The 23319-nt window shown below is 38.6% G+C and overlaps 1 protein-coding gene across 1 annotated transcript in view; it reads right to left on the bottom strand.

The window, feature by feature from the left end:
• The window catches only part of LOC101851379 (protein bark beetle), a gene marked incomplete in the record, with an annotated part of 50083 nt that overhangs the window by 5371 nt on the left and 21393 nt on the right, over positions 1–23319 (bottom strand). Inside the window, 13 exon segments of the mRNA XM_013089811.1 lie at positions 1299–1393; positions 2340–2494; positions 3565–3735; positions 10072–10174; positions 11039–11222; positions 12739–12953; positions 13574–13848; positions 15497–17571; positions 19689–19846; positions 20391–20598; positions 21069–21350; positions 22026–22324; positions 22918–23158. Of these exon segments, the coding sequence (XP_012945265.1) occupies positions 1299–1393; positions 2340–2494; positions 3565–3735; positions 10072–10174; positions 11039–11222; positions 12739–12953; positions 13574–13848; positions 15497–17571; positions 19689–19846; positions 20391–20598; positions 21069–21350; positions 22026–22324; positions 22918–23158 (4461 nt within the window).

Raw genomic sequence — 23319 nt, 5'->3', positions numbered from 1 at the left:
GAGACAGACAGACAGACAGACAGACAGACAGACAGACAGACAGACAGACAGACAGACAGACAGACAGACAGACAGACAAACAGACAGACAGACAGAGGAAGAGAAAGAAAAGACATAAGAGAATGAGAGAAGTGGAATAAAAGTGAAAGAAGAATGAGAAAGAAGAGAGAAAGAGAAGAGCAAGCGCCAGAGACAGAAAATAGAAGAAGAAAGAAAGGGGAAAAAGAGAAAGAAAGAGAGAGGTGTGGCATGATGATTATGTTGGAGTGTATGCATGGCTTGAGTTCCAAGTAAAAGGCACCATCTATGATCTGTCCATTATCAAAGGCAGAAACATATGAAGCCCACCCCATTAGCACAACTGGAGAAGCAGTTCGGGCCAACAGAAGAACTGAGCAGGACGGTCCAGTATATGACAGACACTGGACTTCAAGGAGGAGGAGGAGGAGAGGAAGAAGAAAAAGAAGAAGAAAAAGAAGAAGAAGAAGAAGAAGAAGAAGAAGAAGAAGAAGAAGACAAGAACAAGAACAAGAACAAGAACAAGAACAAGAACAAGAACAAGACAGGGAGAAGCACTGATCTGGACAGGTCCATAAATGTACCATTCTACCTTTCCATAAATATAAAAAATGTATAATGACCTATGATCCTTATTACCCCTATCCTTCACACGCTTTTACTGACAAAGCACCCTTGTAGTGCCTCATCCAACCCACTCATATATTCAGACCATGACTCTTCACAGGTATCACTTTTCTCATTTCCAATATTTCCCATCTTACCAATAATTTTGAAAAGACCCATTTAGTCTGACACACTCGGCCCACATTAATTTACCTTTGCCAAAATGGTAGAGGCTGTAAGGTAAAAATAGTGCTCCTGCAAATGGTAAAAAGCCAAACGGTGAAAGAAAATATTGCTGCAGCTTCCCTTGATTGTTGCTGAAATTGTTGTGGTAAAACTGGTACTGGCCAATGTCTGAAACCATATGTGAGGCATGCTGACAAAATGAGTTATTCTCGCAATCCACGAATGAAAATATAGACTGAAAATCAATACTGGGGTAAATTTGTAGATATCAGTGGATGTCATTTTCTTAAAGTTTAACAAGTCTTTTATTCTATTTCTTGCTTGTAAATTGTACAAACTCCACACATATAATGTATTTTTAAATCGTACAAATTCTGTCAATTTCACATATCTATTATCTAAGGGCGAAGATCCGAGAAGTAACTCATTTGGTCAGCACACCTCACGTATAGTGATTGGTTCTGTCTCTGAAGTGTACGTCATCTCACCTGGCAAAACAACTTGGCTTCTTCAAACGGCAGAGCTCCCCCCATGTAGCGGAAGCATCTGTTCTTGTCCAACACCCAGCCAGGCAGACAGTCACCTGTGAGGTGCAGCAGGTACACACACAGTTAGTTTGCAGGTCGGGTGGTACAAGCAAAGATGAAGGGGCCGCTACACTCTTCACAATAACACGGACAAGGTGAACAGTAAACTTATAAGTTTTTAGTCTTAATAAGATTACCGCACTTTTTGCATTAATGGGTCATACAAGTGCTGAAGATAAGAGATGTTTCAAGGGAATAACATAGAACGAAAAAAAAGGAGAGATAAGGACGATTGATTGGAAAGAAGGAGTAAACCACACCAGATAAATTATTTCAAAGTAAGGTACTTTGCCCAAAGGTAAGAATGAAGGAAAAGAGAAAAATACTGTCAAACCTGTCCAAGACGACCACCAATATTGTTGAAGGGTAAAGTGGTCATCTTAGACAGGTGGCCCTCATGAACAGTGTCATCATATAGGGAAAAAAAACCGCAAGGGGTAGTGGGAAAAGGTCCTTTGTAAAGATGATTGTCTTGGACAGGTGGTCATTACAGCAGATTTGACTGTAACTCAAAAAGATGATACACTAAAGCAAAACTGCCCACATAATATACCTGCACACAGTCACGCCTGCCGTAAAAACATTAGAAGAAATGCAGCCCCCACCGATGTGCAATTGGTCTATTACACTCCCCAACCCAGTGGGAGCACATTTAGAATGAACAGTGCATCACTTGCCTTTTTTTTCAGTTTTAGTAAGAATTTTATAGCACTTGCAACACAACTATGCCATATTAATGTCGAAGATTAGAGGTATTATTTATAAGTAACACACCAAGAAAGGAAGGAGGAGAGATAAAGACTATAGACGTTTGAGAGTAAAGGAAGAACAAACTATATCAGAAGAACAGTTTGGCATATTCTGCAAAAAAAGCTTTTTTTTGTATTTATGAGGATATTACAGTCACAATACAGCAGCAAGAACATAATAATAGCAATTTACCTTCAATAATGGACCTGCTGTCAATAATTGGAGGCCAGTAGTCAATCTCCACCAAATCTTTATTGTCAAAGTTGTCATATGTTTTACCACTGATAAAGGCGCGACGCTCAGAACCCCACCAGTTATTCTTTGCTGAGATATCTTGGCCAAGGGACCTGAGGAAATAAGAGTTCAGTTTATAAAACAAAAGTTAGGTTTGAAAAGAATTTTCCTTACTATTTTATAACCTTCAGGCAATACCTAAAGCGTAAGCATAATTGCTCCTAAAGACATTAGTAGGAGTATAATAGTTTTGGTCACAGTCTTACAGCACTAGAAATAAGATTAGGTCACAAAAGTGCTGAAGATTAGAGGTGTTACTAGAGAGTAGTAACATATAAACAAAAGAAGAAGGAGAGATAAGGACAACATATGTTTGATAGGAAAGAAGGGGCAAACAACACAAGAGCACCCACCAACCACCCACTGAGCATGATAAATGTGAAAGAAAAAGGATACTAAGAGCAGGGCTGACGTTGGGCTAGAGTGTTGACACTGGCGACTTAATGAAAACACAAGCAGTGCCTCTAGAAACAAAAACACCTGGTCGTCTAGGCTGGGCGTAAGCTAGTACCTGTTATCCTTTACAACAAATCTGTCGCTACAGAAACATCAAGAGAAGAACAAAAAAAAGTCATAAATCTTGGGAGACGTTGATGCCCCTGGTGGAGATGCAGGGCTGGCTGGAGATAGACAAGATCACCCAGAACAGAGATAGGTGGAGAGCCCTTAAAATTCTTGGTGGTGGCCTATACACAAAACCAGTGTGAAAGTGGATGAGACGAAGAGGGAGAGGGAGAGGGAGAGGGAGAGGGAGAGGGAGAGGGAGAGAGAGAGAGAGAGAAAGAGAGAGAGAGAGAGAGAGAGAGAGAGAGAGAGAGAGAGAGAGAGAGAGAAAGAGACAGAGAGAGAGTTATTTGGTGGTGTGAGCTGAGTAAGGCTAATTTACTGTCAAACAAGCCCCGAAAAACTCTTACTAAAACAAAAAAAACTCAAGAACAACAAAAATCCTAGACAGTCAGTCTCAAAAAACATAAAAGACATTGACATTTACAAGAGCAGATGAGCCGAGCCGTAAAAACTTTTGAATTCCTTACCACTTCTATTCACAATAACACCCTTGTAAAACTAAAAAAAGACCATGCCTTAACCGTTAACGCAGAAAAACCTTTGAGGTAGTACTCACAACTCCTTAGGGTAGCTCTCCATTTCAAAGTCATTCAGATTGTTAACCAAAAAGTTGTTCTCAAACTTGGGGCGTCCAGAGCCGACTTTAATGGTGCTTTCCCTCAAGGCAGTAGCATTGTTGTCGTAGATACCATTGCGGGCAAAAAGCTGGGACTGTGTACTGTCATCACTGGGGGGGGGGGGGGGGGGGGGTGTTGTGTTCAAATGATGTCATTAGCAGAATAAAAAATTCACTTGAGCAGCAAGAGAAAAAAAATCTGTTTGAGCTGATTGTGCAATTCTCAAAGCAATCTTCTGTCAATCTTCTGTCACAGTTTGGTGAAGGACAAAAATATTTTTGATTTTTGTATGGAAATATGATAATGACAATACCTGTATTGCAATAACAGAAAGGAGTAATGATTTTTTAAAATTAATTAATTAAAAATCCACTTGTTAGGCACATACCACCATGACTTTCATATTCCGTCTTAACAAAAAACTAAAAAGTACTCATTTCAGGGATGCCACAAGAATTTTGTGAAAATAACTGGAAATTTACAAAGTTGCGCTTACAAATAAAAAGGCAGGTTACAGACACAACTGATATGCGGAGAAACAAAGAAAATGTTGAGAACAATAATTGTTTTCAAAACCAATTTCAAGGAAAGCAACAAATAATTAAAAAATGGCATCCCTGTCTTTTGCAGTTGAGTGAACATAGGTAAACAGGGGGCAAGCACCCTTCCCTAGGGCACTGGTTTTTGGTGTTTTTTTGGTAAGTGTTTTACGGCGCTCGCAACTGCAAATGGCTTGAAGTGCATAAGGGAATATTTATTACTATGAAGAATTCTGTTAGTAAAATGATTACCAAAGCCAAGCGTACTTTCTTTTTGTCAAAATTTTAAAATGTTAAAACTTGTAAGGAACTTTTTGATGTCTCTAGTGAACTGCTTGGCAACCAAAACAGAACTATATTACCCCCTGGCACCGATAGAGATCTTTGTAGTAGTTTTTCAGACTTTTTTTCTAAAAAAATCACCTCCATCAGACAAGAGCTCGATAAAATGTGCGCAATTGCCCCAAATTACCATCAGTTTAAAGGGCTAATCATCGATTATTTTACTCCAGCAACGGAAGAAGAAATCAAAAAGATCATTTTAGATAGTCCATCAAAAAGTTGCGCCTTAGACCCTATGCCCACCAGCCTTTAAAAAAATGTTTTCATGAACTTCTTCCACATATCACCCAAATTGTAAATGATTCTCTCCTCACAGGCACAGTACCAAATTGCTTTAAGACAGCACATATTAGACCCCTTTTGAAAAAATCTGGACTTGATGAAAAGGACTTTAAAAATTTTAGACCAGTTTCAAATCTTTCTTTCCTTTCCAAAATTCTGGAAAAAGTTGTATCTAATAGACTGTTTCATCATATTAAAGCAAATAATCTTAGCGAAGTCTATCAGTCAGCATATAAGGCACACCATAGTACCGAGACAGCGTTACTTAGGGTCTGTACTGATATTTTAAAATATATTGATGAAAAAAACGTATGTCTTCTTACTCTTTTGGACCTTTCGGCTGCATTCGATACCATTGATCATGACATTTTACTTGAGAGATTAAATACTACTTTTGGCAAAAAGGGTACTGTCCTGCGATGGTTTGAGTCATATTTTAAGGATCGAACACAAGCAGTTGTGGTTGGAAACATGTGTTCTAATAATGTTTTGCTTAGATGTGGTGTTCCTCAGGGGTCTGTTCTTGGACCTGTCTTGTTTACAATGAATACACAACCTATTGCTGATATTTTAAGACAACATGGCATGAATTACCATCTTTATGCTGATGACACTCAAATTTATAAGTCTATTGATTTCGATCAAATACCACTTTTAGTCGACTCTACTGAACAATGTACTAGAGATTTAAAAATATGGATGACCAGCAATAAATTGAAACTAAATGATGACAAGACGGAAATAATGTTGAGTGGAAATACAAAAGCCATTAAAAATCTCCCAGAGCTACAAATTGATATTAATAACCATACCATTCGTTCAAAAAGAAATCTTAAAAATCTAGGGGTTCAGTTGGATTATGATATGTCTATGTCCTCCCAAATAAGCCAGCTCAGCAAAAGTATTTACTTTCAGCTTAAGAAAATTGGCAGTGTAAGAAATTATTTAACTAAAGCAGCAGCCAAGACACTTGTAACAACACTCATTTTATCAAAGTTAGATTACTGTAATGTTATTTTGTCCGGTTTGACATCCCAAAAACTATCAAAGTTACAAGTACTCCAAAATCAAGCAGCAAAATTGATAATGAAACAAAAGAAATCAGCCCACGTAACACCAATTCTGAAAGAACTACACTGGCTGCCAATAAAAGAAAGGATTAAATACAAAACTGCCGTTCTCTGTTTTAAATGTATAAATGATAGTGCACCTTTTTATCTTAAAACATTCCTGGAATTATATAATCCACCTAGAGCCCTTAGATCAGCCTCTGACAATCTAATTCTTAAAACTCCAAAACAAAACTCCAAAACATATGGCGAGCGTTCCTTTTTGTTCTTTGGTCCCCAGGTATGGAACGAAATCCCATATAAAATAAGATCTGCCCCAACAATTTCCATTTTCAAAAATCAGCTGAAGCATTTTTTATTCACAAAAGCATACCTGTCATAATGATGTACTGTGATATATATGCATGTGTATGCCAGACTGTGAGACTGAAGAAATAGCGAGTGAGAATGAGAGAGAGAAAAAGAGAGAGATAGAGAGAGAAAAGAGAGAGAAAAGAGAGAGATAGCGAGAGGGAGAGAGAAAGAGAGAGAGATAGAGGGAGAGGGAGAGAGAGAGAGGGAGAGAGAGAGAGACAGAGAGAGAGAGAGAGAGAGAGAGAGAGAGAGAGAGATAGAACGGAAATGTTTTTCTATCTGTATAGAATTAATGTTTTAATGAATGTTTCTAGTTACTCACGTTTCAACTGTATTTTGACTGTTCGTGAATTTATATTGCATTGTATATTTTTAGTGAACACATTTTCAACCTCACTGCGAGACTGTTTTTCTGGTATAAAATTTTACACATATGCATTTATATTATATGTATAATACTCTGTTTTACGTACACATTTGTGTCGATTAATTTTTAAGATGTGATGTCTTTTTCATTGTAATGCACATTGAGTATCTTTTAGGAAATGGAAATGCGCAGTATAAATGCTATTTATTATTATTATTATATGGTCATATAAGCATATGGGACACACTAAGCATTTTCAGTGGGTAGGAAATTTTGAATTTTGCCCGAGTGGTGGCAGGGTTGGGTTGATTTAAATCAGTTGATTTTTTAAATTTAAATCAACTTGATTTTTAAAATAAAAATCAGTGATTTAAATCACTTTTAAAAATTTATTTTTATTCAGTTTTTACACATTTCAACATTCAGAATTCCTTTCCTTGGTTTCATAAAACAGATATAAGGTTTAGTAGACTAATATAATCATGCTTAAAAGTCTGCTTTCCCCCTTTTCACTGTAAAATAATACAGTATTAAATTAACTTTTTTTTTTCCATAATTGAAATCAGAGCCGGGTTGATTTAAATCAGTTGATTTTTTTTATTTTAATCAACTTGATTTTTTAAATAAAAATCAGTGATTGAAATCACTTTTCAAAAAAATGTATTCAGTTTTTACATATTTAAACATTCAGAATTCCTTTCCTTGGTTTTATTAAACAGATATATAAGGTTTAGTAAACCAGGGTTGGGTTGATTTAAATCCGTTGATTTTTTAAAAACTTAAATCAACTTGATTTTCAAAAATAAAACTCAGTGATTTAAATCACTTTTTTTTTAAAGTATTCTGTTTTTACATCTTTAAACATTCAGAATTCCTTTCCTTGGTTTTATAAAACAGTGTCACTGTAAAATAATACAGTACTCAATTTACTTTTTTTCATAATTGAAAACCAGGGTTGGGTTGATTTAAATCAGGTCGATTTAAATCAGTTGATTTTTTAAATTTAAATCAACTTGATTTTAAAAATAAAACTCTGATTTAAATCACTTTAAAAAAATGTATTCTGTTTTTACATCTTTAAACATTCAGAATTCCTTTCCTTGGTTTTATAAAACAGATATAAGGTTTAGTAGACTAAAATTGCTTAAAAGTCTGCTTTACCCCCTGTCACTGTAAGTAGTAAAATAGTACAGTTTTCAATTTACTTTTTTTTTCATCATTGAAATTAGCATTTTCTTTTTCTTTTTAGACAAACACAAGCGCGCGCTCACACACACACTGTAATAAAATGCAAGTTTATCTCTATGCATAATTACCCCCCCCCCCCCCCCCCCTCCTTTTAGACTGACATTTTTTTCTTTTTTTCTGTAGCCATAATTCACTGATATAGCAGATTAAGGCTTTCTAAAATTGCAGTTGCTAAAATTAATCATTAGTTAAAATAAAGACAATGCATTTTGCACTAAAAGAACATACTTTTCGCCACCAAAAATCCCAAACTGTGTCGACATTTTAAAAAAAATTTTAAAAATTCGATTGAAATGTAAAAAATCTTATTAAAATTTTTTAAATCGATTTTTAAAATTTTTATTTAAAAAATCAAAAAAATCACCAACCCTGAGTGGTGGCCACAGCCTACTCTTATCCATTTTGGACCACCAAGGGGTCTTTTAACGTGCGCAACTTGTACACAGGACCGCCAAGATTTTTCGCCCTTATCCAACAAAGCTAGGTGCAGATTTTTCCTTCCTGAAGATCACGGGTGTGGCTGAAAGACAGCAGTAAGAAGGAGCCAAGGAGTAGCAATAGAAAGGCTGCAGAAAGAGTCAGGAACCCAGAGGAGGGAGCAAAGGAGGTGAGGGGGTGGGGGCAGAAGATGGAGACGAAAGCAGACCACAGAACATTGTTAGAGAGCTGGAAAGGATGTGAAAGGAGACAATCTTAGAGAAGAAAATTTTCCATTGCAATTCAGATTCGAACCCTGGACCTATTGAAAGAGGGGCGAACACCTTAACCTCTAGGCCACGACAGCACCCAGGGCACTGTTTGATAAAGCTTGGAGTTCTTCTAGCAAGTTTTATTATTGCTTGTCCAATGCTAAAACTCTTACCGAGGGCGCCTGTATAATGTAACGTATAGCAGTGTGTTCTCCTTTGTGATAACAGCAAAGTACACAACGTTTATTTTTAAATTTAAAAAAAAAAATTTTTTTTTTTTTGGGGGGGGGGGGTTGTTGGGTTTTTTTCTCGTATTGTAGGCGTTTTATTCCCCCTATTACATATTTTAGATGATTTAGGACCTGTTATTATTATAATGTTATGGGCTACAATCTCTCATTTTAACCTCAGATTTTTATCATTTTAAATCTCATCATTGACCTAGGCCAAGCCGTGCTGTGAACTATTGCGAATGCAACCAACTAGTGCTCATATGACCTTATGCAGCTGCGAGTGCTGTAAAACACTTACTAAATCAAATGAATCTCTAATCTATTGACAGTGTGGACAATGCTATCTTTTGCATAATGTTCTCATTTGTCGTAAGTGTGTTATGCATATTATTTGTGTTATGTTCTCTCCAGTCATAAGTGTGTTATGTATCATTTGTGTTATGTTCTCTGTGTTATGTATCATTTGTGTTATGTTCTCTGTGTCATGTATCATTGGTGTTATGTTTTCTCCTGCCATAAGTGTGTTATGTATCCTTTGTGTTATGTTCTCTGTGTTATGTATCATTTGTGTTATGTTTTCTCCCGTCATAAGAGTGTTATGTATTATTTACATTATGTTCTCTCCTGTTATAAGCCTGTTATGTGTTCTGTATCAAGGTACCAATTGCATTATGATCTCCCTATCATAAGTGTGTATAATGTACCGTTTGTGTTACAATCTCTCACCAGTCATGAATGTTTAAAATGTACCGTTTGTGTTACAATCTCTCACCAGTCATGAATGTTTATAATGTACCGTTTGTGTTACAATCTTTCACCAGTCATGAATGTTTATAATGTACCGTTTGTATTACAATCTCTCATCAGTCATGAATGTTTATAATGTACCGTTTGTGTTACAATCTCTCACCAGTCATGAATGTTTATAATGTACCGTTTGTGTTACAATCTCTCACTAGTCATGAATGTTTATAATGTACCGTTTGTGTTACAATCTCTCACCAGTCATGAATGTTTATAATGTACCGTTTGTGTTACAATCTCTCACCAGTCATGAATGTTTATAATGTACCGTTTGTGTTACAATCTCTCACCAGTCATGAATGTTTATAATGTACCGTTTGTGTTACAATCTCTCACCAGTCATGAATGTTTATAATGTACCGTTTGTGTTACAATCTCTCACCAGTCATGAATGTTTATAATGTACCGTTTGTGTTACAATCTCTCACCAGTCATGAATGTTTATAATGTACCGTTTGTGTTACAATCTCTCACCCGTCATAAACGTTTATGATGTACCATGTGTGTTATGTTCTCACCTGTCATAAGTGTGAACAATATAATGCCCCAGATTGCGCAGCATATAGCAATGAGTGAAGTTGACCACAACATCTTTCACATGGATGATATCCCTGTAATCCCCTGCAACAAAATAAATGCGTTGTACCAAATGATTAAGGGAAGTTTGCTAAATGCTTGAAATTATTAAAACACATCACACACACACACTTTCTATAACTTACTGGACTAAACATGAAGCTTAAACCCCCCCCCCCCAAAACCCAATAAACTCAGTGGCAGTTTCAGGAGGCCTTTTTTTATTCTGAAGCGAGAAAAGAGTCAAACAGCAAGCTTTTCATTTTTGAGTAAAATTCTGTTTGGTCTTTGAGAACTCTGCCATAAAAAATGTCTTAGGCTTAAGTAAATATTTTGAGACAAGTAAGTCACAAACACACATTAGTGACGAGCTTACAAAAACACAATTTAAAAAGTACAATAAAAAATCCCAGTAAGAGTCAACATTGATTGATCAGCCATGCCGTATCCTACCTCTGTGCTGTAAAAAAAAAAGGAAAAGAATAAAAAACATGAACTGAAAACTGCAAACAACACACTCATTAATATTTTGTTTTCACATCTGTAGATGCTATGAGATGACAGGAGGAAATCAGAACTTTAGTTTTAGTAAGAATCTTACTGCACTTGTTAAGTCACAAACAGGTAATTTAAGTGTGGAAGATTACACATTTACTATTGAGTAACATACCAAAAAAAAAGGAAGAGAGATAGGGATGATGGAGGTTTGATAGAAAAAAAGGAGCAAACACAACAAAAGCATCCACCAACCGCTCACAAATTGGAGATTTATTTCTTTCTTAAAATATACAACAAGCACACAAAAATAATAATGGGTCATTCAGACAAAAAGAACTGAGGGTAACAATGGGGGGGTTAGCAATTCTATAAAGAACAATGGACAACAGTGGCAATTTCCATGTCTCTCACCTGCAGTGTAGTTATAGAAGTAGTTTTGATGGAGCATGAGTCGCTCAAAGTAGTGGCCGGACACATTCAGCGCTTCTCCATGAGACCCAAAAGCAAATACATTGTTAGTCATGTTGCCCCTCAAAGCAGAGTTGATGGCCGATGTGTGGGCAAACAAATACATACCTCCCTTGTTGTGGGTCACCTTAGGAAGAAAAGAAAAAAAAAAACCACTTTAAGAGAAAAAAGAAAGAAAGCTAATTTTTCTTTGCAGAATGTCTCTTCATGGCCACTACATGGTAAATTATTTTTTATAATACTAGAATCTATCACCAAAAAATACTACATCTGAATCAAATACAAAAATATCACTGCTGTTGGCCCCAGTCCAGCAACCTATTTTGTGCTAGGATTAACACACTGCGATACAAAAACATTATTCTCATTTCAAAAGTCAGGATTTATGGGGGGGGGGGGGGGTATATAAGTATTTTATCCCCCATGGTGTGCATTTATACACTTGTAATGTGTATTGTGTCTGTGCACAACATCACTCAATAATGTATTGTGAGTAAAGTGTAAAGAAAGAGTGAGTGGGATTACCCGTTTGGACAGTGTGTCAGAGTGCAACATTACCTCGTAGTATGTAGTACATTGAAAAGTAGCTTTACCTGAAAGTGTGTAAAGTATCTCCATGCAAAATCGTAAGTCGAGTGTCTGTGTGTAAAGTTTCTTTGCAGTATTTTATTAAATCAATACACATCATCACCTGGTAGTCTGCAGTGAATGGTGCATTAGAACGCAGAATTACCTAGTCGAGTGTACTGAGTTGAGTGTCCATATGCAAAGTTACCTAGTAGTGTATAGTAAGTACAGTCAAACCTGTGTAAGACGGCCACCCATTGTCAAGGAGAAAAGTGGCCGCATAAGACAGGTGACCGTCTTAGGCAGGACTGATCAAGATAAAGAAAACAAACCATTCCCATCTGAGGCCCCAATCGAAAGTAGCCCATTATGTTGTCTTTGTTGGTGTTGTTGTTGTTGGTTTGTATTTCGTTTGTAATTTTTATTTTGTAGCTGATTTTGCACAAGGGTGACATTAAAACGAAATGTATAAGACAAGGAAGACTGAGTGCCATGTTAAAACAAACACATGGGTCGTCACCACTCGGAGAACGAGCGACGCTTCTGTAACAAGTTCATGTTGACGTCCATTGTTACTTTGTTTCAGACTAGGTAAACAGTGACCACTCATCTCACTTACGATTTGTGTATGAGTTCTGGGCGGGGCTTATGGGTTATGAGGGATCACACGCTTACCTCACCAGCAGCTGAAAATTGGTAGCTATTGGTCAACAGTGGGAGAGGTCTACGCAACATGATCGGTTGGAGGGACTACCCAACAACAACGACAGGTGATTGAATTATGACGGCTTGCCCACAACGCCAGGGGCCAATGCACAATTTATGACAAAACGGAATGGAGTCACTAAGGTGACCGTCTTAGACAGGTATTATTGCTTAGTATGATAGGGGTTGTGTGTTCAATTATGGTGGCCGCGGCCGCGTTGGACATGTGCCTGTTTTACACGGTTAAATTATATAGGAAAAACGCAAGGGGGGAAATGGAAAGTGGCCGTTTGTACAGGTGGCCGTCTTATAGAGGTGGCCGTCAGGGCAGGTTCGACTGTAGTACATAGTGTGTCCATATGCAAAATTACCTGGTTGTGTGAGAATCTAAAGCTGATGACACTCTGCAGGGACAAGTCAATGGACGGAGGGGAGGTCAGGTTGAGGACAGGGTAGCCATTTGCAGAGATCCAACAATGCTGAATGTACAGAGACGGGTTGGTCTCCCCCACGCTCTTGTACTGGATTGCTCCGTCTTCATTGCCTCTGATCTCTGACTGCTCCACTAGGTGAGTCACCTCGCTGTCTGTTAACACAGATGAAAAAAGAAGGAAAAGTTTAGAAGGCAGCCACAATGAGCTGTCATATACTGTGAACAAAACTGCAGCCAACTTCATTTCGAAATCCTCATCACATACATAAAAATTAAAATAGACATACAGAGGTTGTGAAGCTTAGATTATGCTGAATCAGCACAGATAGCACTCACAGATGGCCTTGAGCACAACAAGAAACACTAAAAATAAATAGACAGAGCAGAAAACACCTCTTACCTAAATGTCAACCCACCATCCATGACACACAAGAACCATACTACTAACCAAGACAGTTTTGAGGTCAAGAAGGCATTTGTTATTAGCTTGCTTTAAGAAAAGCAATCTACATGAAGAGTCTGTTCGAGTTGGAGAAAAGAAAGAAAGACAGACAGAAGCAATAAAATCATAGAAAAAAAGGAGAACTTACCAGTTGTGCCCTCCCACCAGTCACAAGTTGGAGAGAAGCACCGTAACTCAGTTACAGTATTTTCATGTTAGACAAAAATAAAATGACAGAAATAACTAAAAGGTATAAGAAAGAAAATAGAACATTTTATATTCTCTGCACATTAAGAAGTTTTCTGGAAATGACAGACACAAAAATACTTACTGGGGTATGTGAGCCCAGTTGGGGGCAGCCTGACCACCTCAGCAATGAAGCCATAGGATCCGTGACTGACAGAGGCATGGACGTGAACAGACATGGTGGAGCCCGTGCTCTGGTAAATCTGCTGGATCTCATCTTGGCTACTGTTGGCCATGATGTTGCCGAGACGATTCTCCAACCGTATATCCATTCCATCAAAAATTTGAATGACATTTCTTGAGAAGTCCTCCTGGAACAAGTTGAGCTGAAGGAAACGGAGACCAATAGTCTTGCGAGAGCTGAAATATTTTTGTGAAAAGAAAAAAAATTAGCATTTTTGTTTCAGGGAAAAAAAAAAAATTCATACATACAGGAACTAATTCACCAAAGATCCGCAGATCCACACAATATGATAATATTCAAGAACTAATCCACATCAACAAGTTGAAAAAAAAGGAAGGAACACTGAAAAAGTTTTGTTCAAAATAAAAGGTTATGAAAAGTAATATTGGCTTAGCTGCAAAAAAATACAGGAAGTCTAAAAAAAAAAGGACCTGTTTAAAGGGTACAAACTAGGTCATCTTTCTACCCATTTCAACAAAACTTTGAACAAATAAAATTTACCCAAGGGGACGTCAAATTTGTTGATATGAAGAAAATAAACTCATGTATACGAGAAATATTAAGTTTTTACCATTCCTACAAACATTGCGGGAAGCGCAAAACATAACAACTTCATAAAAATCAGCTATAATGTATATTTGGGCAATACTTATTTGAATCTGGCATTCCTAAACAAAGGGAAGACCGTGGCTATTCAAATTATATGCTTTAGATTTCGATCATTTTTCTCCAGACTAGCTTGAATGAACGGCTGAAATTTTGAATAACCCTGTGACATGTTTCTGGGTCGATTCTTTGGACCTTCTGTATTATAACACTGGGTTTCAACAGTTCATTTGTGGATTGTTTCTGAAGATTCTGTCTTTTGGAGAAAAAAAAAAGTCAGAGAAAAGCATGGCACTTTAAGAGGGTCATTTTTCTTTTTTGGACACACTATCTATGGCAATGTCAGCTTTAAATATTTTTTTCTCTTTCGTGCACAATACACATTACGATAGGTTTCTAAGAAGTCGTAAAGTTTTGCATTTCACTCAGTTTAGAATTTTGGTTGAATTTTTGTTAAATTTGACAATTGTTGAACACATAGGTTGATTTTCTTCAAATTGATAAATCAGAAATCCGCTTGGTTAAATTTTATTATTTTTCAAAGTTTTGTCAAATTGGTACAAAGATGACTGAGTTATGGTCCATTACATTGGTCCCTTTTTTTCTTTAAAAATTTTTTTTTTTTAAACTATATTAAAATATAATCTCACACCACGAAAACAGCCATTCACAGCATCAGTTTCCATTTTCTGAGCCACTGGCCATTGAAAAAGCATTAAGACTTCAGCTTACGTGAGGAAAACGTTGAGGTGTCATGTACATGAGTTCAAAATTCTAACATGAAGCCACTGGCTTCAGCATCAAAGCACAGGGTGGATGTTGTGTAAATGTAAATGATGCATTTGCCAAAAGCCCAATGACAATCTTAGTTACTGTGCAGTTGTTATAAGTGCTTATACATAGAAAGCGCATGAGTTTTATGGCACAACCAAAACCACTCATTTAAATACATTGTTGAGAAGCAGATAAAGAGAGTAGAAATATTCTCAAACAATGCCCAAAATATAGCCAGTCTTAAGAAGCTGTACTTGAGGAGAACTTAAATTGTATTAACCAAACATTTATCTTTAAACATATAAACAAGTTTGTTCATGATGCATGTGGTTCTTCACATCATTTGCAAAATATGTCTTTTGTAAATCACACACACCAAACAAACAAACAAAAATTTTTTAATTGCAAACGCTCTACACAGAGGAAAGGTTAGAATAATCTTACCTGATGATCTTAACACAGTCTCTGTTGTTAGGTCCATACTTGTAGAAAAGGATGAGGCGAGTCTCTAGCTGGATCTCCTTCTCCATGCGACAGATATCGACAAGGCCATAGACGTTGTACGGGATGGTGCTGGGGCCATTCGGTAGGAAGGAGGATCGACGTATACTAGACTCGCCGTTCAAAACTAGCACGTTGATGCCATAACCCAAGTTTCCTGTAACATTTTGGTGCTCCAGAACTAGAGGTTGCCTTGGGGCTACTATGTCGAAGCCATTCTCTGCACATTTTGTGATGTTGATATATTTAAATTCAGGCGTGACGTATGTCGTTTGAATGGCACCAACCTTCTCTCCATGGAGCATCCCTGCTCCTTCAATGTCCACATAGCTCATTATGGATTGATCTTTGCCTATGTCTGCCTCTAACGGCTGTTCCTCAAATGATTTCTTGGCAAAGCGAATATTCCCCCAGTACTGTAGTTCAGGCTCCAAATTCCGGTCCCCACAAGTGATAAAGGTGTAGTTGGCAGCAAAAATGCATGGCAGCAAATTGTAATTGTATCTGGTCGTACACTGATTCAGAGAGGTCTCATCTCCCCGACAGTGGTACTTATTGAACCAGAACTCTTTGCGGAAATACATGGGCTTCCCAAAGATGTAATAATCGTACAAATGAGTAAACCGGACCTTCACATTAACAGTCTCTTTCCCTAGCTCACGACAAACAACTTCTGCCGTCTTCTCGTTGAACTGACTGTCACACATCATGTTCCAGCTATGACTGGAGGCGTTGTAGAGCTCCAAAAAGCCGGCATTGTGGAAGAGGGTGCCGTCCCCTCGAAGCCTTACATTGGCAATTTCTGACGTTCTCCCACCACCCCCAGCATGCCTAGTTATCCGATGTGAGGCAAAAGGATCAACAAGGGTTGTATCAAAAGGTCTCATCTTGATTCGTCCAAAGGGAAGTCCATTAGCAACAAGACGCCCCAATACAAGGATGCCAACATTAGGCCTAAACTGAAGCTCCGTACCTGGGGGAATTGTCAGGGTGTAGCCAGGCATAACCGTTAGATCTGACTCAACAATGTACGGTTTGCCTATATCAATTAGTGTCACAGACTTTTCTACCCGCCCTCCAAGACTACTTGGGTCCAGTATAATCTCAGCAGGTGAACCTACAGCAGCGGCGGAGGTGACGTCTTTGAGCGTCAGGTACGGGAAATAATCAGCAATCACATAGTTGTTCCAGTCATCAAAGTCAAAAATGCGTTTTCGAATGGTGGTCTCATCGCTATAGCCCCAGTAGTTGTATGTGAAATTGACATGTGTATCAAGATACAGAGTCTCAATACCAGCTACAAGCTCATACTCAAGATCTTTGTTGTCAAACAAATTGCGATAGCCCCCAATTTTCTGAAGACCTCGTACTGCTACTGCATATGTGCTAGGAGTATGGTGGCTTAATTCACTCAGCACATTGGGGCTATTGTCCACGATCTTATTTAGGGCCATATCACCTGTGACCTGTGGTGAGTACTCTGAATGGCCGAGAATGTTCATATTCATCATGAAGCGTCCAGCATTGTTGGTAATTGCGTTACTCATCATTGTAAAGTCTTTCTCCATGCCAGTGATAGATATGAGACCCAGAGAACACAAGTTTTTGGTGAATGTATTTCTGTTGATACCAACAACAGCATAATAGCCCGCAATTGTAAAACGGAAGTCTCCATTTTTCCAAAACTTAGAGTCCTCAACTAGCACTGCATGAGTTTCTCGCTCCGACTCATCATTTACCCTCGGCACTTCAATTTCCAGACCACCCTCTGAACACTCCTCCACAAGGACTTCGCGAAGATTCCAATGCCACACATTGTTGGCAAAATCCACATGGTTGTGCTCAGCCAGGATACACTTTACATTGCCAATGAAACTTGATCGGAAGATAGTGTAATTGACCTTAGCCACCCTCTCTGGTCTGGTCATATCTTCGTACGTAGGAATGTAATCTTCATGGAACTTTGTGACACTTGGCATATGTACCGCATGGCTAAGACTCTGCCTCACTAGCACATCCTGCAACAAAAAAAGGCAAGTTTTAACATCTCCTGTTGACCCTTTTGAAAGAAAAGTTTTCATAGAGACAACTTTGACCATGAGAATACAGAGTCAGGACATAGATTAATTCTCAATAGTATTTTGCTTGTAATTTTGTCGAAACAATATGCCTAGGATGACACATGTTTATAATGTACTGTCGAACCTGTGTAAGACGGAATCGCAAGGGAGCCAGAAAAAAATTCCGTCTTAGACAGGGGAATTTAGGGGGAGATGGAGGTTGGGGGGATCAAAGGCCCAGCCGGTGGGATCAAGGATCGCTTGGTCCCATGAGGCAGCAGTGATCAAAACTCCTCTCAGCTGCTATCCTCTCTGATTCACTGATAATGACCTGCGTCAGTCTTACTGATCCAATTACCACCAGTGCTTGACTTTCATACGACCACTGTTTGACCTATTAAAACAGGAACGTTTGAACATCTCCTGTGTTTCCACCCTTAGCCCCACCCACCAGTGCCACCCCTCACTGCCATCATGTAACAACGATTCGAGGAAATCTTTTCTCGGCTGGCATTGGTCAATCTAATTTCACACCTCTGGCTTCTGGCTACCTAAGAAAGTTTCCGAAATGGCTCGCGACTCGAGCACTCTCACGGGCAGTCGTGAGATTTCACACCCACACTACACTGACCATCTGCATCACTCAGGGCTCACATGATGGGGTAACATCTACCCCCAAATTGCACCCGTACTCCCCTTCCTCGGCCAGCAGCATGGCCATAGCGTTAAGTTTAGAGCCGTCGGAACCAAACTTGCGAGTTTTGTTTCAAATCAGGGCTGAGCGGGCAAAGCATTTTCCGTCTTAGACAGGTGAAACCCTCGGAAGGGAGCAGATTTTTCTCTCCGTTTCCGCGTTGGACAGGTTTCTGTTTTATACAGGTAATTAAAGAGGAATATATCAAGGGGGGAGCGGGGAGATTCCGTTCAGACAGGTTTCCGTTTTACACAGGTTTCCATTAAGGCAGGTTCGACTGTATAACGCAAGGCCTTAGGGATCAAGAGCTCTGTAAACTCAGGATCATGAAGGATGTCATGCAATATCAGTGATGACAGAGATCTTATTCTTGACACTTGAGAACGATCACTTTTGTATGATCATGCCTTGGCAGAAAAGACCGGTGACAGTACAGGGTACACTCGTCACACAAAAATTGACAAGAGTAAACTCTGACCTCTGCATGACATGGTCCCTCACACAATTCATCCTGCATCGTCACTATTAAGGGTGTTTTTACGCAAGGAGTTTTTTTCACCGAAAAACTATAAAGTTCCCTGGAGGATATTCTTGCAGCCAGACGCCAAAATTGATGTGTTGTATGTAGAACACAGTCACTTGTGCCAAGTCCAAAGATCATGGTGTAATACAGTACTAGTACCCATGTGACTCCCAGAACTACAAATAGTAGCACACAGCAGACAGTAGGCACAGAGCTTGTAGGAGACATGAATGATTCATCTCTGCTTAGCAGTGACACTCAGTGACAATACAGTCACCGGTGAGAGAGAGATACATCATTTGGGTTGCCTACATACTAGTACTAGTAACTACTGGTGGCAGTCCTAGAGAGTACATTAGTATTTCTTGCGGTGCAAACGGTTAGTGTAACAGTATGTTATTGACATTTCATTTTCGTATGAATTTTAGTTTTGAGCAACCTTACCAGTTTGCGTTTCTCACAAAGGAAATTTTGACCGTCTTTGTCCACATCCGAGAAAATACTCTTTTAAAGTATGTACCAGGTAACACAAATTTTAAAGGAAGGTAACTATAACTGAACCTATCTAACACTCCTTTGTTGTTTTAGTTTAGTCTTAGTTAGAGTTTTACTTCATTTGCAACAAAAATAGGTCATATAAGTGCCTAAGATTAGAAGCACCCCAGATAAAAATGAACATTTAGCTAAATCAATACTGATATCATCCATGCTGTGGAACACTAAAACCAAGAACATGCAGCCTGAATTATTCTCCGTCTTCAGAACTCAACTGTAGAGAGCAAAATTAGGAGCCAATAAGACAAGAGAGATGATCCCCTGTTACTTGTAATGACAGAGCTAAAAAATATAGTTACAAACCTCTAAAGAAATTTCCTCTTCTTTGTGTCGATGGAACAGTTCTAGTCGAAGGTTCGACGGATTGTTGTAGTGTTTTGTAACAATCCCTTGATCATTGAAATCAAATGTTGTGTTGAAGACACGAGTCTTGAGTGTCACAGGCTTTGGAGTAGCATCAGCTGTTCCAAAAAAAGAGAAAAAAAGTCAAACTGAAAAGCTGCTCACAGTACATTTGAAGGGGAAAGTGTAAAAATCGTACGCAAGTGTCATTTTTAGCAAAAGAAAGCAAACATGGGTATACCAGAAAAGAGACCATTCTGGGTCTGACAAGATGATCCACTTGTTTACCCTATGTGATTCTTTAAACTTTTTCTTGTAGGAATAGAACAGGATACATGAACTACCAACAGTAATGCATGTTTGAATAGTCTCACTTCATTGTTTCTTAGTGATATGTAGATACACAAGATAACATGTAATTCACACAATACATAGGCCCATTAAAAAGAAAAATCTGAGACTTTGATAAAGATAAACATATGCAGAGTTTATGTATGTATGTATGTAGTATGGGGTTTTACGGCGCATAACAACAAACCATACAAATGGTACATTTACTTAAATGTGTTTTCACAATGCTAAATTTCCTTTTCAACCAGTTTACAAATACTGTCAATTTCAAAATCAATATGAGCTAAAAATAAATTTTTTTATAATACGCACTTGCAACTATCACAAAAGCCAGTCTTCCAGACAGCTGACCATTGACTGAGAGCTTTATGGTGACCGTATCACCACCAGACACAACAGGAAAGTCAACAAGGTCTTTCTCAATTTCCCATTTCTTTACGCCTTGTCCGAGAATATTCTGATATACTGTGTCGTAAACAGTTACTTTCTCAACACTCTCCACCGGTAGGTAATCCATGATCTGTTAAATGAAAAAAGCATATATACACAAAATAGTGATTACCGTTTATCAAAATAATGTGTGGTTAGGGAAGAAAAAGAGCAAACACTATTTTTATACAAAATTCAAAAGAATTGAACTCGTAATAAAAGGGGTGACATTATAATTGAGGTAAGCAATAAAGCTGAGTTTGCCCTTTCTATTTAAAAAAGTACACTTTGAGAAAAAAAAACGTAGCAATCACTCAAAATCCCATACTCTGAGACAACCTGTTTCCATCGTTGCAAAAATACCCTTGACTACATTTTTTGCCTGCTTATAAAAGGAGACATACCACAAATTTTCCGTTAACCAATAAAAATCCAATACCCACTCACTGTTTTCATAGTAATTCTACTCCAAACTGACCTGCCATAATGTAGTCATCCAAAATCTCTCACTACTTAATTAACATCAGTGTGGATAGTTATAAAGACAGAGTCAAACCATACCTGTAGGACCATTCTATAGCCTGAGCGATATGCCTGAACCTCCACAAAGTAGTCTCTAGTTACATTGGCTTGGCCAGCAGGGCATAGCAGAAAGATATGGTCATCTATTGCTGGCAGCCGAACCCTATACAACTGCCCAGACACATGGTATTTTCCATCCAGCATGAAGACACGCCGATCAGGATAGATCATATTCCGGATCAGCAAAGCATCATACTCTGTAAAGAATGGGTCATACAGGAAGCCGGCTTTTCCACTGTGGTCAATTTTGGAATGCCATAACTGAAACCAAAAGGAGAGTCAACAGATTTCATTACAGATGAGATCAAAGATGGAAGAAGGGAGAGAAAAATGTCATTACAATTAATGGGCAAAAAAATAAAAAGTGGTCTGATAATTGCTCATGCCAAAAAAAATAATCTTTCTCTCTCAAGCACGCACCCACACACGCACGCACACACACACACATACTCATACACACACACATACTCATACACACACACATACACACACACACACACACACACACACACACACACACACACACACAAGAATGAGCTAACGAGCGAAACCAAGATCATCGTCACCAGCTTAGTTTGCTGGTTCATTCACGACTTCACAAACGAACAGTGACCGCATATGTCAGCAGTAAACTTCTGCCCGTCCGCACTCCGATACAGCAAGTGATTCATTTATTCGCTCATTTATTTGCAAATTAAAAATTTTGCAGTCAGAACTCAACACTACTGTCAGGGCCAACCTGGGCTGAGAGAGATGTAACATCCCAATAGAAAGGGATAATCAATAAAAATGTTCATCCCACTAGGGAATGAAACTCGAGTCTCTATTTTGTTATAGTGAAGCGCCTAACTGCTATATAACAGACACTGGTACACAAGCTCTAAGAAAAGCCAAAAAATCCTAAGCTGACAAACTGCACTGCTAAGGTTCACTTGCCTCAAGCCTTGGTGATTTGGTGACAATCCCATTGCCTGCACTACCCAGCACTTTCAAATACTCCATTACGTTCTCGGAATATGGATGACTGTATGCAATAGATATCCCATCTGATATGGAATTTTCCACAGTGAGCCAGGAAATCTTGTAGAAGTTGTAGTCAATACGAAGAGCAGGGGTCAACGTGGCAGTGTCTGGGTCCAGAAGGCCTGCCTTCTTTATAGTAGCGAAGCGAATCACCGTCTGGGAAATACGAGGTTGTTCTTGATCTGTGCTCATTGCTGCAGCCAGTGTGATTCCTGGAGAGAAGCAAAGGACTCTATTTTATTTTAATGCAATGGTAGAGCAGAGCTGGGAGCACAAAATTGTATAGTTTAGCATTCCTTGCAACACTGTATGGTTATTTAAGAAGGAAAATCTATGTAACATGCCATTCTTAGTACACAATGTCACTTCGAACCCCCAAATCCATCATGATTACAGCTCTGGCGGGAGGGTAAATGATGTCACTGTCATATGCAATCATCCCCACATAAAAGTAAATTAGTTTGGCTACCGTCATAGACCCTTCCAACCAAGGGCTTGCACAATTTAACAATTACTCCTTTGGCCGACCAGCCTGTTTACTCTAGTTTCCCCTCTCAGTTCTCTGGTTAGCTGCTCAAACACAGTCATAAAAAGAGTGGAGGCTGCTAAAACAGAACACAGATAACCCAAAAACAGAGCTAAATTACAAGAAAATAAAATCCAAGACATTTTACTTCTATTCCAGCTACCTCTCTCAACCAAAAACCCGCCTAAACAGAAGAAAATCCAGTGGTCATGGAGATTTCAGTTTAAGCAGACTTCACAGTGTCTTATTCTTATTCATACTGCTCAAGCCATTTCATACCTGCCCATGTAGGGGGCTGACATCTGAGGTAGACATCATCATCATGTGTACAAGAATGTGCATCCTGGTTGACTGCTCGGCATTTGGTCAGGTCCGTGTCCACATCATCACAGGAAACCCAGCTCATCAGGATTCGATAATTTACTGGTGCAGGAACTTTGCTGCGAGCCTCTGGGTGATCCCGGTCAAAGCTCAGGCCCAGCTGTTGACAAGCTAACAGGGAATCTTCCTCTATCCAACCCTGAGTAAAGAATGAGGTAAGATAACAGTTAGTGATAGAATCTCATCACACATTGCTATCTATTTTTTCTTGCAAGTTTTTGTGGGACTCTCTGTATTCAAGCAGCATGTACGAGAGAGAGAGAGAGAGAGAGAGAGAGAGAGAGAGAGAGAGAGAGTAAA

This window comes from Aplysia californica, unplaced genomic scaffold (assembly GCF_000002075.1).
Source record: "Aplysia californica isolate F4 #8 unplaced genomic scaffold, AplCal3.0 scaffold01055, whole genome shotgun sequence".
Lineage (NCBI taxonomy): Eukaryota > Metazoa > Mollusca > Gastropoda > Aplysiida > Aplysiidae > Aplysia > Aplysia californica.
The sequence above is the reverse complement of the archived record's forward strand: the minus strand, read 5'-3'. Positions and strand labels throughout refer to the sequence as shown.